At 40.2% G+C, this 18,163-nt stretch overlaps 1 protein-coding gene across 3 annotated transcripts; it reads right to left on the reverse strand.

Annotated features, from left to right (window-relative positions):
• Positions 1–793: 793 nt before the first annotated feature.
• SSR3 (signal sequence receptor subunit 3) lies at positions 794–14,340 on the reverse strand. Of its 3 annotated transcripts, NM_001244147.1 has the most exon segments (5): positions 794–1,406; positions 2,431–2,562; positions 8,188–8,286; positions 12,762–12,888; positions 14,113–14,340. In NM_001244147.1, coding segments are annotated over 5 exon segments (558 nt in total). In that variant the 5' UTR covers positions 14,246–14,340; the 3' UTR covers positions 794–1,339.
• Between the last annotated feature and the right edge of the window lie 3,823 nt (positions 14,341–18,163).

Raw genomic sequence — 18,163 nt, forward strand, 5'->3', positions numbered from 1 at the left:
CTGAAAAAAAAAAAGATAATTACCTGTAAATACAGTGGTTAAAAAACATGAGAGGAGTTACCGTCGTGGCTCAGCAGTCAGCGAACCTGACTAGTATCCATGAGGACACAAGTTCGATCCTTGGCCTTGCTCAGTGGATTGGGGATCTGGCGTTGCCATGAGCTCCGGTGTAGGTCACAGATTTGGCTCGGATCCCATGTTGCTGTGGTGTAGGCCAGGAGCTACAGCTCCGATTCAAACCCTAGCCTGGGAACCTCCATGTGCTGCAGGTGTGGCCCTAAAGACAAAAAAAAAAAAAAAAAAAAAAAAACACAAACCAAGAGACTACTCTTGGCTGGACCCACATGTACTGAAGAAATCTGCATTTTGTTCACAATTGATGGGACCCTGTGGACTAGAGGGTCAAATTTATGAAAGTCCTTGTGAAAAAATTCTGACCCACACCAAAAGCACTGTTAATAACTTGAGTTCTCAGAATTACAAAACTAAGATCACAAAAATTACTTTGATCTTTTCCACATCAATATTCAGAAAAGAGAATCTCTTACTGAACATTCCTCCAGTGATGTGAGACCCTGGTCAAGAGAAACAATGATTCCTTTCTTTTAACAGGTCAAACCAACATCGTAGGGTCGAGCTAACCTCCCTAGATACCCAGGGTCAAAGCTACAGAGCTGAACAGTGTGTGCATGAACCCAAGACAGCTCTCGTATGCTCGAGCACTCTGTTTGATTACCTTGACCTTGACTGCCTTTCTTCCTTTAAAAAACAATAAAACAAACTTTCCCATAAGTTTCTCTTATGCAAGTTGGAGAAACCATGTTTTAACTTTATTTCAAATCACAAATTCAGAGATTTGCAAACATGAAGGTTCTGTTCAATCTCCCAGAGGGAAAGGATTGGTTCTGGCATTTATGGTGCAAAAAAAAAGTTGTAATATTGTGCTTGGAACACATAGAACCAGTTATTAACTTCTTGCTACTATTATAAATAATAACAGCTCAGTCCAGGTTACTGTGACCTCTGACAAATCAAGGAAACAAGTTATTTTCTCCTCTTGTGATTATAACACATTGCAACACTTTTTTTCCTTTTAATAAATGTCCTGGCACTCTGAGTTTCCCTTTCAATTCATTTAATTTCAACAATCTGTCCCAAAAAAAGAGCCAATAAACAAATATTGAATTATATCTTGTTGGATTTTTCAAACCCTCAAACTCCAGACTTATAAAAACATCTTGTGCGTCTCCCACCCTGACCACCCTGCTACTTTTCCACATACCGCAGGCCACCCATAGGTACAAAGAGGGGGGGAGGGTGCACGCAAAGCTGACACCGTCTACTTGGAGCCAGTTGACAGGAGGGCGATGAGGCCTGAGGAAGCGCTTATGGACAAAATGTAGTTCCTGTAAAAGTTTACTGTTAAGGAAAGATCAAAAAAAATATATTTTTCAACACAACAAAAGGAACTCATCTCTTTGGAATGTACTGTTTCTCTCCTGACACTGTCTAAGGACAATGATGTGCTATTCCATTGTCTGAAAATACAATTTACAAGAGAGAAGACTATAAAGAATGAAGAACATTCACAGGAAATGTGTTCCAATTTCAAAAAGAAAACACTTGAGACAGAAACCTAGAACACATGGTCACAGAGAAAACATCTGAATTCCATTTAACCTTCAGGAAAAGAGCTGATCAAAAAACATGGAGAAGAGACTTGATTTCCCCACCTCCCAACCCCCACCTCAAAGGCAGGGGAAAATAAGTCTCCCCTGTCCATCGGTGTTTGGGCTGGCCTGTAAAAATGAAAGTCTGCAGCTATTCTCAGCCTCAGGACTGGACTGTTTGGGGCAAACCACCCCGCTATTCGCAGAAGACTACAAGTTGGAGGGTATCTGATATTTTATTACATCAAAATCTCCAACTATTAAAAGTTTGGCTGCACATTCCTAGATAACACCTTCAATAAATTACCTTAACAAGAGAAGACTGATTCTTGCCCAAAAGTTTAAGAGTAGCTTGAAACACTGTTAAGCTATTATAAATGTGCCAATTTAACTCCACTGGCTACCCACCCAATTCCATAGCCCCCAAAGACCAGGAGACACAGGGCTTACGCCAGGAGATATCAAAGAAGGCAAGTTTGCTTTGGCGCCTTATAATTTTTTAATTAGGCAAGTATACAAAATCACATATGTAAAACTGCTTTGTAATACTAGTTATTTATCACAAAACTTAAAAGAACTTCAAATCAAACCAAAAACCCTTATTTTAAATGTCCAGAAACTTGCCTAAGGACACAGTGCTTTTTAAAGGACTAACTCCCTGAGCAGTTTTTTTTTTTTTCCATTAAAATACCCAGACAATTCAAAACCAAAATAAACTACTCTTCAAGACCTCTAAAAAAGATAACTTTTAAAAGGATACACTGTGGGGTTGAAGTTCTTCAATATAAAGAAGGAGGCAACAATGACCAAGACCAGAAATAGGGTGTTGTTATAGAAGATGGAAAATGTTGTAGCTTCATAATCAGCAACTTCATTCTTCTTCCACAAGATTCTGTAGACACACAAACAAGTGACTAAAGTTTTTGAATAGGTACTGAAATGTTTAAATATGACATCGCTCTAGATATTGTAAGATAAGTTTTTCCTTAAGTGTTCTGGGCAAAATGTGTTTTTAATATCAAATGCAGCCAGGACTGACCCCTTTTTTCCACTGAAAAAGGTATTTCACTTTATCAGTGCTCAGGAGAACATGTGCTGGGTATGTTACCTTTTTTCCCCAGACAGAGCTCTGGAGGAAGGGACTAATTAACTGCAATTAGCTTGGTTTCATCAGCACCCAAATATGCATCTGTCTCTAGGTACTCACTGAAAACAAACTTAGCAGTGTGGTACAGCTTCCTTGGCTGTTTGTGGGCTTAAGATTTTCTAAATTCTACAGATTTCAGCCTTCAATATTATGCCTTAAGACAAGTCCCTGGACAAAACTAGCTGTGGCATCACATAACCAGACTTGTCTGTGACTATCTTTAGCCATTTTTACTTAATTCAAACAAAGAGAGAGTTCCCTGGTGGCCTAGCAGGTTATGGCTCTAGTCACTGCTGTGGTGAGGGTTCAATCCCTGGCCCAGGAATTTCTGCATGCCACGAGTGTGGCCAAAAAAACCACCACCACCAACAAAAAAACCCACAAAGAATCTGCTTAATCGTTAGGATTTTTTAACTTTTGTGAAACTCGTTAGGATTTTTTAACTTTTGTGAAACTCATTAACTTTTTATTTAATCCACTTTACTCATTATAAGATTGTATTAAGGCGTTCCTGTTGTGGCTCAGCAGGTTATGAACCAGGGTATCCATGAGGATGCAGGTTCAATCCCTGGTCTTGCTCAGTGGATTAAGGATCCAGTGTAGCTGTAGCTGTGGCTGTGGCACAAGCCAGCAGCTGTAGCACCAATTCAACCCCTAGCCTAGGATCTTCCATTTGCCAAGGGTACAGCCCTAAAAAGCATACAACAACAACAAAAGATTGTATTAATTTACTAGTACTCTATCAACCTTTTCCTTTTACCTCTCCACACAGGCAACAGGAAGTTCCAGGGCGCCTGTGAATTAGGGAGTCTTTATTCCCTTCAGTTAATTAACTTTGTAAAGTAATTTTTAAAGGCATACATAGGTTGTGACCCATTTAGTGGGATGTGAAATCAACTAAGTGGATTCAATGCTCAGGAAAAATAACCAAGTTGAGACCAGCATTTGTTTAAAAAAAGTGAAATAGGAAAAAAAAGTATCAAATGCACCACACATAGTAGAGTGGTAATTATTGTTCTGTGAAATATTTACATATTTGAATGTAAAATTATATTTGGTCAAAGAGTAAAATATGTATTTTTTACTGTAGGTCATCATCAAAAAGGTTGAAAGTCTAGATGCTTTCTTCCCCAGAAAGATACATTACTCTGGGGCCATATGGTACCCCCAACTAATCCTAAGGACAACACTATGGCTAATGTCATTGGTAACTGCCATGTTTTATTCACAAAATGTTCTAATCTAAAGTCAGTAACTGTGGCTGTAAAGGAGCTAAATGAGGAGTTCCCGTTGTGGTGGAGTGGAAACAAATCCAACTAGGAAACCAATCCAACTACGTTGACGGTTTGATCCCTGGCCTCGCTCAGTGGCTTAAGGATCTGGCATTGCCGTGAGCTGTGGTGTAGGTTGAAGACATGCTCAGATCGGCATGGCTGTGGTGCAGGCCAGCAACTATAGCTCCGATTTGACCCCTAGCCTGGGAACCTCCATATGCCTTGGGTGCAGCCCTAAAAAGCAAAAAAATTAAAAAATAAAGGAGCTAAATGAAAGGTATTAGCACCTTATCTTCATCAGAAAAAAATTTGTGGTCTCTAATATATATGCCACATTTCCTTGATTCTATGGATACCATGAACTTAATGAATGAAACTTCCCATCTATGTGAAGTTTGGAAGAAGTAAAGGACATTACATTAAATGAAGCTATTAACTATTAAATAGCTTCTGATTTCAGGGAAGTTTAAATATAAATGTAACAAATATATGAGACTTGGAATTAATACCTTATACCAATCTAACAATGATCAAAGAAAACGTCAGCCCAGAAAGATCCATAGTCCTAACGTGGTTTAATGCTACAAAACACTCAGAACTGCCTCTATTTTTAAGACTGTGGCACAAAACCCAGTGAAGATAAGTTCCTTAAGCAGGGCACCAGCTGACTGTTAACCCACCTCTATAATTGCGCTTCTCCCTATCTCCCTGTCATGCCCCAATCAGAACCATCAAGACACTTGATCTTACTGATGAAAAGATGTGACTCAATTTTTTTTTTTCCGGTTGTGCCTGCAGCATGTGGAAGTTCCCAGACCAGGTATCAAACCTGAGCCACTGCAATGACAATGCCAGATCCTTAACCTTCTAGGCCACCAGGGAATTCCCAAGTGGCTCAATTCTATAGGTTATCCCAGTGCCCAAAGACCATGTGTTACATTGGTATAAACACAGTCAGGGCTTTCTGACAGCTCTCAGAACTTTTTCTAGTCCAGCCATACCCTGATTAATTTTGAGAAAGTTTACAACCCCCAACTGCCCTCATCAACAATGGTTCTGCCAAAGCTTCACTGGTAAAAAATCTAGGTTAGGAGAACATTTCCCAAGGAGTCATTTTTCCAAGGACTAACTAGAACAAGAGAAAAGTTGAGACCAAACTCAACAGCTATTACAATCAGATTAATACTAAATGGTAAATAATGAGTAAGTCATGGAAAACGTGCACTCATACCCTGGGACAAATGTTATGCTAATTTCTACCCTTTGATGGATGGAAAAGCAGTTTCAAAGTGGAATGTAGTTCATATTCCAAATGACTATAGATGGAGCTTTGAGAGATAACCATCTGGGCAAAAAGATGCCAATAAGTCTGCTCTTAAATCTCTTGGAAGTAACTAACCCTTTGAGGGAGAAAAATACTAGATCTTAAAGGGAGTCTTGGCCCCAGTTAACAGCATCAATAATGAATACAGACTTGAGTAGAACTGTACCCAGTATGGTCTTTGTGAAAGAATTATAAACAGCACAAATTTCTACTGATGACAGGAATAGAAATTTTATAATCTGACACTCTTCATTTTATGTATCAAAGAAACCTCCACTTTATCTTACTTTGAAATATCCAGGCCAGCCAATGGCAAAGAGGCTTCATTTCCAATTCCAACTCTGATTCACTGGTAGAGACTACCTGACTACCATGCTGAGAAAGATTCTGAGACACAGCCCAGGATCAAGAACAAATGCTGGGGAGTTCCCGTCATGGCGTGGCAGAAATGAATCCAGCTAGGAACCATGAGGTTGCAGGTTTGATCCCTGGCCTTGCTCAGTGGGTTAAGGATCTGGCGTTGCCGTGAGCTGTGGTGTAGGTCTCGGACTCGGCTCAGATCCCGGGTGGCTGTGGCTGTGGCGTAGGCCAGCGGCTACAGCTTTGATTAAATCCCTAGCCTGGGAACCTCCATATGCCGCGGGAGCGGCCCTAGAAAAGGCAAAAAGACAAAATAAATAAATAAGAATAAATGTTAGAATTCAATAAAAAAGGTTAAAAGAAAGTGTTCTAGATTCTCTAACATCTATTCCTATGTAAAAATCTGCAATCAAAAAGCTACGCAGGAGTTTCCATCGTGGCTCAGCGGAGACGAATCTGACTGGCATCCATAAGGACAGGGGTTCAATCCCTGGCCTCGCTCAGTGGGTTGGGATCCGGCGTTGCCATGAGCTGTGGTATAGGTCTCAGATGTGGCTCAGATCCGGCACTGCTGTGGCTGTGGCGTAGGCCAGCAGCTACAGCTCCAATTCAACCCCTAGCCTGGGAACCTCCATATGCCAAGGGTGCAGAACTAAAAAGCAAAAAAAAAAAAAGCTATGCAGAAGGGTTCCCGCTGTAGTGTAGCAGTTTAAGAATCTGGTGTTGCCACAACTGTAGCAAAGGGTACAGCTGCTGCTTGGTTTCAATCCCTGGTCCGGGAACTCCCATTATGCCATGGGTGTGCCAAAAAAAAAAGTTATGCAGGGCTAGGGAGCCTTAAAGCTGCTCTCTTAAAAAAAAAAAAAAAAAAAGCCTTAAGTCATGATTTTAATATTATGCTTTCATTCTTAAGAAGGATCCACAGGACATAATAGGATACAATCATTTCAATGTTTTGGTGCCTCTCCAAAACCACTGTAGAAGACACTGTTCATTAAGTTACTCTGTGTCCCTTAAATAAGGATCCACTTGATAAAGTCCTTCTAAGAGTCATTGCCAGCAAAGTTTCTTTTCAGGACTTGCATGCTGCTTCTCGTCTGATAATGAAAGCTGGAGGACCTCAGATGCTTCCCCTGACACTTGGAAGCTTAGAGCTGACTTCATTGCCCAACTGCTGTAACTAATGCTGAGGTTCTTGTTCATCCACCTTTTCTTACTTTTTAATGGTTTCTGATCTTTTAAAATTATACTGCTTTGTTTTTATATGCAACTCAATATTGCAAGTCCCCACATAGTCTTTCTGAGCAAAGTGGGATAAAAATTCCATTTCACAAAACACCTTGTAGATACTAAAACTTAAGATCCATGAAAATAACCTCAACTCATGACTCTATTATACCATCTGGCAACTCTTAAGCACAAGTTACTCAATCATTCAGAGACTTCTACTCAGATGTTAGACTGTTCACTAGCTTTCTAACAACAGCTGGCAGGAAAAATTGGGGTTGGGGTTGGGGCTAACAAATGTGACACAGAATTGGGTCACAGGAGACCAACCCAATTCTTTTCTTTTTCCCATTCAGTGCAGATAACCAAGAACTAGATGTCCCTAGGGAAATTCAGGAGCAGAAATACTACCACCTAAAAATGCTAACACAACACAATGTCAGCTCTTCACACCCACACAGTTAGGTGATACACTCAAGGTCGCACAGCTATCAGGTGGTGCAGCCTGGGCACCAGACACAGCTGTGCATGCTAAATTTCAGCAGAGCTGTTGAGAAGCTCTCAAATCAGACCGCCTAAATTCTTATCCTGGTCTTACCACGCACTAATCTATGGCCTTGGTTAAGGTAGCCAAGCTTTTTGTACCTTAGTTTTTTCTCAAGTGTAAAGTAGAGAAAACAAGAGTTCCCATTATGGCTCAGCAGTAATGAACCTAACTAGTATCCATGATCCCTGGCCTTGCTCAGTGGGGTAAGGATCTGGTGTTGCCATGAGTTGTGGTGTAGGTTGTGGATTTGCCATGTGGTGTAGGCTGGCAGCTGTAGCTCCCATTCGACCCCTAGCCTGGGCACTTTCATATGCCACAGGTATGGCCCTAAAAAGCAAGAAAGCAAGCAAGCAAGAAAAGAAAGGAAGAGAGAAAGAATGAATAAAGTGGAGAAAACAACAGCATCTCCCCCATGGGGCTCTTCAAGGGACTAAATGAACTACATACAGCACAAAGAAAGTATCTGGTAGTAATAAAAAAGTCAGTTGTTGTTATTCTCTTCACCATGACCTTTACAATGCCAATGTTTTCCTCAGACAACTCTAATATCCACATTCTCTAAGCAGAAACCAAAAACACATTTTCTAGAAATAACCCCCTTTCTGATTACCAAAAACACATTAAATAGGGAGTCAAACCTTTCATCTTTTTCCTTCCGGGACATCTTTCTATTATCGGCTTCAGAAAGTTTTCGAGTTACTTCTTTGGAAACAGCATCTTCCCTCTTCTGTGCTACTCTGGAAGAAAAAGACAAAAAGTTTCCAGATGCTCCAGGAGTGAACATCACACTCTCTCAGAAACATTCTGTACTCATATTTTATATTGGCAACTGTATGATACTTTACATTTCAAGAAAATAAGCTGGACAGAAAGTTCCAAGTTTATTACCTATACTAGCCAAAAGAATTCAAGAAACTCCAAGATGTGGTTTCTTAGTGATGTGTGTTTCTTTCTGCTTAAAAGGGAGAATTTTCCAAAGTTTAGGTATTTAGTATGGAAATAAAAGTCAAATGCTATTAGCACAATTTAGTTATAAATGATTATAGCTCGACTTTGTTTTAACTCATAATTTAACTATTTCACAAATAAATTTGTTAAGGCATTAGCAAATGATACATGATTTCAATTCCAATATAAATAACAGGGGAATTAATAGCTGTAGTATCTTAAAAGTAAGGCTTTTAACTCTTCTCCAAAGGGAAATTTCACTAAAAAGAAATAATATCACATGGTCAAGGACTGACCATACCACTTTTAAATGAATCACTGGTTTGATAATATGGAATTACCAGAAAAGGCTAAATTTGTTATTCAAGAAATCAGGTCAGAATCTTTAGGGATGGGTCAGATAAAGAAAAAAACTATATAATCCCAAAAACCCGTAAGGTGAATTTTATCAGATGGAGTTGCCAGTGAAAGAGAAGATAAAATGTAACCTATGATGAAATACAAAAAGCTTCCTTGAAAATAAGACATTTAAATTCAATGATTTATTTTTCATAATATAGGAGAAACTGATTAGCCATAAATATAGAAGAAGAGGTAATAACTGATCGCAAGCAAAATATAACAATTACCTACAAAGTACCACTACGAAAATATTTAACACAATAGAGAAATGTATTAAAAGTAACAGAATATAGAACATAGAGACAGACATGTGTTCAATCTATGTTCAATTATTCAATCCCTCATTACTATGCTATATTAAGTTTTGGTCAATGAACTAAGGAAAAGTGGAAAAATTAGGATGGATTCCTGAAAAGCCTAAGGTCATTCAAGGCAATAGTTCTCGGCCTTTCTTCAAACACATGAACTTCTAGGATACAAATTAAGCACAAATTTGGGCTCGTTTTACCTATTCATCTATCACTCTCACTGAAGAATCACATTGGAATTGACACTGTTAAAAAGAGATCCTTTAATCAGCTTCAACTAATGTTATTTTTCCACAAATTAATAACTGAAGGGAGGAAAATCTGTCTAAAACAAACAAACAAAAATAGGTAAAAGGAAATAAGTTCAGAAACTTAAAAAGAAAAAGGCACCTAAGGAGGCATATAGCTGTTTTTTTTAAGACACCTTAGGACACTAAAATGTCCAACTTCCTGACTCATATTATTATGTAGAAGTTCTGCTCCACAGGGCAGAGATTCTCATCTCCAAATCTCAAGCAGACCCCAGGCACTTACTAAGTGGTTCTTGAACTTCACATAAGACTATTTTCTAAGGAAGGATTGACTGACTAGCCAATTTAATCAATTGGCCAACTGATTAAATTTTCCAAAAAGCCAGTTCTAAGCATCTTGTCTAGATGACAAATTTTCTGAAGAGACTGAACCAGATAACTAGTAAATGTCTCTTGTAGGTCTAAAATTCTATATTTGCCTAATGAAAGCATTAACAACCACACTGTAGGTTTATTACAACTCAAGAAGCCCTATGCTCCATCTCAGAGCTCTTAGCAAACAAATCTCACTCAGCACTGAATGCTCTAAAACAACACAGAGGCCACTTTAGGGACCCAGCACTCGGTCACCTGGGATTTAAAAAAAAAAAAAATTTTTTGCAAACATTTTAAAAATCATACCAACTTAAGAAAATAATTCCTAAGGACTCTTTCATCCCCAACCTCACCAATAGTGCACACAAACTGTTACTATGTACCAGACACCATGCTTTACATCTGGCACGTGTCACATTAATCCTCACCATCACATGAGATACCACTGTATCCCCACTTTACAGCTCAGTAATCTGCAGTCTTGAAAGGTAAAATGTATGCCCAAAGCTCTGCATTTAAGACTAGCAGAGCTGGGACTGGAATCCAGACTGTCAAAGACTCTGAAGCCATGTTCCCTGTACTACCAACACCTACCTACAATCAGCTTCTTGCTAGGTCTTTAAGGCTTAACAATCTTGCCAATCTGTAGGAGTTCTGATGTCAGTAGCAATGTTTAATATTACACCAAAACTATGACTAAAAAAATAATTCCACTCAGAGAGTCTATTAAGCCAGTAGGTCACTGAAATTTTACTGAACTAAATTAAATGTACCATTAACTATTATAATAGAAATAAACAAAAGACATGGCAGTTGCCCCAGAAGCTGAAAGTAGAAATGAAGAGATAGAACATGATTTTGATTCCAAAAAGGTGAATGAAAAATGATACACAGAACACATTAAAAACACTAAGTCCCAAAGGGACTGAGTTCCAAAGGGGACACAAAGCCTAGGTCATGCAAAATGTCCACTTCTGAGGGCTTTGCTCTCGACAGATGGCCATGGCTCACAAGAAAGCACAGGAAAGCAGAGGCCAAGACGGGCTGAATTCTGGAATGGCAGCTGAAGGGGGGCTGCCAAGCAAGAAGACAACAAAGACGACCTGGATTTAGCTGTTCTAACAACAACCACACACAACCTGGACTCCTAAGGGTCCAGAATGACAGCAGAGAAGCTGCTGAGGCCATTTCTTCCTGCCTTACAATATACATCACTGTTGAGAGTTCCCACTGTGGCTCAGTAGGTTAAGAACCCGACACAGTCAGACAGTGTCCATGAGGAAGCAGGTTCAATTCTGACCCCACTCAGTGGGTTAAGGATCTGGCATTGCCGTGAGTTGTGGTGTAGGTCAGACACAACTCGGATCCCAAGTGGCTGTGGTTATGGCATAGGCCAGCAGCTGCGGCTCCAATTAGACTCCTAGCCTGGCAACCTCCATATGCCACAGGTGCAACCATTAAAAAAGAAAAGAAAAAAAAAAAAAAACACAATACATCCCCGTTAACTAAGATCATCTCAATGTGTTTCTACTCCTAATCACCAGAAACAGCTCAGCACAGAACAGTAGCAACCGGAAGGATTTCTCTGGAAAAGATTCCCAAGTCTTGAAATAACAGACATGTAAGAAAGGAAAGAAAGGCAGATGATTCTAAATGAGGAGGGGACAAGTACATTCAAAGTATGACATGAAGGCTGAGTCAGAAGAGCTAAGAACCAATCCTGAAAGATGAGGCCCAACTGGTAGGAGGCAGAGGACTCGTATTCCAGGGGCCTGGATGAATTTGGCTTTACTACATTAAGAAAAGAGAAGGCCATGAAGAGTTGCTAGGAGAGTAACACGATAATATGGACGTAGACAGGATGAATACAGTTCCTTTATCCCAGAAAACAAGGATAATATCTTCACTTGACATGGATGATGGAAAGATGATGTAATTTGCTTTATATAGTGCACGTCAGGGAGGGCCCTAAACTTGTTTTTAAGACACTAAATGGAGATTGCTACGTAATCCAAGCAAAAGCGGTCCAATTAGAGGAGGAAAAACAGAAATGAAAAGACAATGTGCACACAAAGCACACTGGTACTTTCAAGTCTCGGCAAAATTTCAATCGCTTTTAAGAAAGCACTTCCAAAGAAATACAGCACTAAGAAGGGTCCATTGAAGCAGAAAAAAATATCCTGCTATCCCGAATCAAGTATCGAAGTGTGCATGAAAGCAACCTCAAAAGGGTACCTCTTCCAATTAAACATTAATTTATATCTGCTTCCTATGGGGACAATGGCACTGTAAAATATTACCACCTTTCCTTAAGTCTAGATTGTTTCCCCCACTTTTTAACCTTTATGAAACCAGACTACATAACTGATTATAATTCATGTATAAATTTATTGTAGTGAGGCTTGGGTTTTCTTCTCCCAAAGCTATCATTTAAAATAATGATATATTTTATAACACGTATGATCTTAAAATAGAGGAAATATGGTAACCGATTACACTTTTATATATTCATGAGAAAAATGTAATTAGCACTAAGAATGTTAGAGTTGACTACAAGGAAAACAAAACAAACAAAAAAAACCCTCTTCTTTCACATCCAGAAATACTACATGGAAAGCCCACAATTCTTTCCAGAAAGAATTCCATTTGGCTTCCAAAATGTTAATTTACTTGATGGATTTGTTTTTCTGAACCCCATGATTAAGTGTTCTAATCCCACCCTCAATACCCACTTCCATAGCAATGTCAGAAGTATTGTCTCTGCTTCAGTTAGTTGTTACTCCCTCATACCATTAATGTGCCTTTCCCCAAAAGGTATAAACACACATATCTCAATGCTTAATGAAACACACACGAGCGGTCGTTAAGAAAACATCTTGCTATGTAAAAATACAACAATACATACTTTCACTTGAGAAATATACTTACTTGTGCTTGAGAACAAACTTCACATTTTTGTATGCAAAGGCTACCAAGTAAGTGCTTACTAGGGTCATCACACTATACAGAACAGCAGACTGAATAAGGTCCATATGCCATATTCGCCAATATAACCCTGAATTAAGATAAAAGGGGGAGGGAGAGTTACAAAAAGGAGCAAAACATTACCACCCAGTTACAAAGGTCTGCTAAATTAATTATACCTAAACCTGGTAAAACACAGGCCGGATTTGGGAACCCAATACAGATAAGAGGAACTTCAGAAGTCTGATACCCAGTAAAAAGTTATTAGTCTCAAGTTTTCCCAGTTCAGAATACCTGAAAAACATAACCTTCCTATTAATAATCTATGATGAGATTTCTACTTTTTCTAAAATGAGAAATCATAACTCAACAAAATCACGATTCAGACTTCAAATTTCATTCTTTAGAGAACTATTACGCTAACTACAGGCAGTTCCAAAATGCCACGTGCAGTCCCAAAGCAGAGTTTACACTATGACGTGGCTGTTTATATGAAATGAAGGCAGTGCTCCTTGCGGCCAGTGAACCTCAAGGCTCCACAAGTTAATTGAACGCTGGGTTTTATAAGGACGAAAGAGAAAATACATCAGGATTTGACTGCCCACCAACAGTACAGCAGTGTAGCAGAGAGGAAATTCACATTCTGGAACCCTGTGCTCTAAAAACAACCTTGGACAAGTCAGTAAAGTTTTCCGCTCAAATGAGAATTCTAGAATTGCCCTAAGAGGATTATGAAGTTTAAACATGGTAGGGGGGCAGGGCTTGGCACTGTTCCAACGTCTCTCGTCAAATTAGGAAAATGATGTTCAGTGTGAAGTGGTTTTCCTAAAAGCTACACTTGAAATTTGGTGCGAGGGCTAATGACATCTGTCTGATTTTATAAGTTTCTCCAAAATAAGTAATGATATAAACTTAAGATCTCCTAATAGCAAACGACAGTTGGGGGCAAGGGGCATATAGCCGGCTGTACGCATGACTGTTAACACCGCAAGATCCTAACCCGACCGTTGGTCGAAATACAGATTTAGGGCCGCCATCCCAGAACGAGTGACTCACGAGCTCCAGGAGTGGGGCCCAGGAACGAGTGAGCGTACTTATAAAACGCGCCACAAGTGGCTTTCCTGGGAGGCCGCCCGCCACTATTCCAGATAGATCACCGAGGCTCACAGAGGATATGTGCTGCCTCGAGCCCAGAGAGAGCTGGGGAGAGCGTGAGTCCCAGGCTCACGCCTCGCCCAAGAACTGGGCCCTGCCACGTCCCCATCCAGGCCGACCCGCCGGCAGCCTCCCCACCCGCCTCGCTCGAACCGCTCACAGATGGGAATGGCGGACACGATGAAGGCGTTCCCGAAGAAGAGCGCCGAGGACTTGGCCGACAGGTTGCGGCTGAAATCCTGCAGAAGCAAGTCCTCCTCGGACTGTTGCTTGGAGCCACCTTTGGGAGCCATGGTGGAACTGGAGCAGCGAGCCGCGAGGGTCGGGCCGCGCGCTGAGCGGGGCAGAAGCCACAGGAACCGCCCCCGCGGCCGCCGTATCCTCTAATGACCCGTCAGCTCCACACGCGGAGGCGGACCCGGAGGTGCGCGGAGAGAGCAGGCTTCCCCAGGATTGGCCAGTCTGGCGCCGCTACGTAGGTTTCCCGGCCTGATTGGGCGAGCGGGCAAGACTTCCTGAGTCCTGGAGTGCCACGTGACTCATCCGTCTCCAGGAGGAAGTGGGGATTTGTAGTTTAGTGGGTACTTTTTTTTTTTAATTAACAAAACTTTATTGGCATTCCACTTCACAGATGCTTATAACTCTTTTTCAAAATCGTTGAATTCCGAAATAAGAAGCTCTTCTGGCACTGAGTCGTACAGTCATTCATTCAGCGAGCGCCTGTTTAGCCTGCTCTGTGTTTACCCAGCACTGGAGCATTGGAAGAGGAAGAGGAGAAGGATGAAGCTAGTAAGTGTAGAGCCCCCCTTTTTACGCATCCATTATTTAATATCTTAAATAATCCTATGACATGCCCATCATTGTCCACATTTTGCTGGAAAAAATGCAAAACGCGGACAGTTTTGAGGGTGAGAGAACAGCTATGTGGTCTACAAAACATGGGCTCCTTTCAATAAAATAGTAGGCTACCTTTTTTACTAAAAAGGCGCTCTTGCTTATAAGGAGCTCATGTTCTCATTGATAAAATTTAAATGTGTCCAATACATTTACAAATTACACTTTATTACTCTAAAGATTTAGTTGAAATAATAGGGCATCCAAAATCATGCTAAATGAAACAATACTAATATGTTGGCTGGACAGGGCACCTCTGAAGCTCAGAAAATTGAATATGCTCATTAAAACAATCAGAATCCACTTTAAACTCAAGTTACCAGTTTTTCTTCAAAAAATATTGCTCATCCACTTCACACTCAGCAAGGCTTCTTTTATCTACTAACGTCAGACAAAACTTCCTCAACATCCAGCTTCCCTATCAATGGACTTGTAGATCTTTCACACCTTATCCAAATTGTAATCGACCTCCACAGCTTCCATTCTAATGGAGCCTTCTGCCTTCAAAAGTTTTCAACTTATTCTCTATAAAGATAGCACAATGAGTTTTCCTGAAATATAAATCCTCTAATTATCTACAGCAAGTATTCCCAAATGCTAGATGTTTTCACCAGTCATAGCCAAATAATAAGAAATAGACCATCTAGGGAATTTTATAGAAAACTAAAAGTGTTCATTTAAAAATATCTATATTTATGTCTTTCTTTAATTTTAAAATGCTTTTTTATTATGGGGTGGTGGTGATAGAGAAGAAACTCATATTTTCTCTTCCAAAATACTCCCATTTTTCCTACTTTATGAAATCACACCTCATCTTTTTTTTTTACCCATTTGCTAGGGCTAAAATGTTAGGTTTCAACATGAATTCCTTCCTTTCTCTCTCCATCTGTGACCAGTTCATCAGCAAAAGCTTTTGGATCTGTCTCTTTAACTAGATTTCTTGCTTGCTATTTATAAACCAAGGATATGAGAAGATTACAGATAAAATCAGAAAACTATAAGATAAAAAAAAAATCAACAAGCTAGTTGAAGAAGAGGAAGAAAATAAGAAACAATGATGAGGTTAAAAAAAATTACACTTAAAGCTATTTAAACAATTAAAACAAAAAAGAGGAGTTCCCATTGTGGCTCAGTGGTAATGAACTCAACTAGCATCCATGAGGATGTGGGTTCAATCCCTGGCCTTGCTTAGTGGGTTAGGTATCTGGTGTTGGCGTGAACTGTGGTGTAGGTTGCAGATGTGGCTTGGACCTGGCGTTACTGTGGCTGTGGTGTAGGCTGGCAGCTACAGCTCCAATGGGACCCTTAGCCTGGGAACCTCCATATGCTGCAGGTGCAGCCCTGAAAAGCAAAACAAACAAACAAACCCCCCCCCCAAAAAAAAGATAAGTTTGAAACGTTACATAGATAAAAATTTGTGCACTTGGTAAAGCAAGACTAAAAGCTAAAGGTAATAAATTTAAACAGAAGAGAATCTAAAATAGCAGGAATTTATAATTTATGAAGTGAATTAAAGAACTGTGGTAAGCGATGATGCTTATAACAGAGGTATTTTTGTGATGGTAATAATGACAATCACGAAGGTAGTAGCACACTTGAAGTTCTGGAGCAGTGTTTTGTTTTTATACCAAATGCTATCTAGTTCCTTTTGAAGAACAGCAAAATCTAAGATCATCTCTATATGGCATACATGGCCAGGGCACATTAGACAAGCAGAGCTAACAATCTGCTAAAAAGCAAAAGGAAGGGTGGGCAATAGATTCTAACCAAAGATCTTCAATATACTTTGCATATTTCAGTGCAGTTCAACTTTTCAAAGGAACCAGATAGACGAACTAGATTCCATACCAGCCTGATTCTAATTTGTGAATTTCTAGCTTAACATTTTCATTATATCACTTCATATTATCAGACAGAAAAAAGAAAGAAAATAAAAGATTTAAAGCAGTAATATTTATTGCTGGCAGGGATATGGATAACAAATTTCTCTCATCCACTTCTATTGGCTTTGTGGAAGAAAATCCGGCAAGTTAAAAATTGATATATCTTTCTGTGGCAGACACTGCAAGTTTCCTAGCCAATAAAGAAAACTGCTGCTAACACAACATTGTAAATCAATTATACTTCAGTTTTAAAAGAGAAAATAAGAATTGATGCCACCTGGAAAGAAAGAAAAGAAGGAAGGGAGGGAGGAAGGAAACCACTGCTAGCTTTACACTGGATCTTATGAAGAATAACAAATGGATCATCTAGTACTACTCCTGGGTGGGGTATTGGAGGTGGGGGAGGGGGGAGAGTGGAAGCACTCTGTTAAAAAGCCCATTTGAGGTACAAATCTCAGTATAGAAGCAATTTTTTTTTTGTCTTTTTGCCACTTTTTGGGCTGCTCCCGCGGCATATGGAGGTTCCCAGGCTAGGGGTCCAATCTGAGCTGTAGCCACCGGCCTACGCCAGAGCCACAGCAACTCGGGATCCGAGCCATGTCTGCGACCTACACCACAGCTCATGGCAATGCTGGATCCTTAACCCACTGAGCGAGGCCAGGGATCGAACCCACAACCTCATGGTTCCTAGTCGGATTCATTTCCGCTGAGCCACAATGGGGACTCCTCCCAAGGGTAGTTTCTTGTGTGTCGGTTGCCATGCAGAGGCATGGTGAAAACAAAGCAGATGTGAAATACAGTAAAAATAAAAGATATAAATAGATTTTACCAAAAAAAAAAACAAGGGTGAATAATTTTGCTCAATATAATTTATCAATTTACATATCACCCATCCCTGAAATTGTTTTAAGGCAAAAATAACAAGATCAAATGCATACCAGATTCAGGCAAGTACCCTGTGACAAAATAGGAAAAATGTATTTGGTCTCTGCCCTGCTTCCTAACACAAGTTTCCTAAAATCCTTGGAATTACCTGAGTAAGGAGGGCAGGGGTGGTAGTGAGAAGAGCATCTCTGGTTTTTCATAAGCCCCTTTCCACCTTACTGAGTTTGTGCTAACTGAGCTGGCTCTTGGAGAATGGGGGCTGGTTGCCAGAGGAACCAACTTTGTGAGGGTTGGAACTTTCAACCCCACCCCACCCCACCCCACCCAACAATAGTCTGGGGAGGGGAAAAAGATGAGGGGCTTGGAGATTGACCTAATCACTAGTGGCCCATGATTTAATCAGTCATGCCTGCGTAATGAAGCCTCCATAAACCCTTAAACGATGGGTTCAGGGAGCCTCTGGGCTGGTGCTGGAAGGGTGGGGTGCCCAGAGAGGGCAGAGTATCTTCATGCACCTTCCCACATACTTTGCCCCATGCATCTCTTTCA

This window comes from Sus scrofa, chromosome 13, assembly GCF_054392235.1.
Source record: "Sus scrofa isolate SSC_HxYL_T2T_F1_AM1 chromosome 13, Sscrofa_HxYL_maternal_Yorkshire_Landrace_v2.0, whole genome shotgun sequence".
NCBI classification, from domain to species: Eukaryota; Metazoa; Chordata; class Mammalia; order Artiodactyla; family Suidae; genus Sus; species Sus scrofa.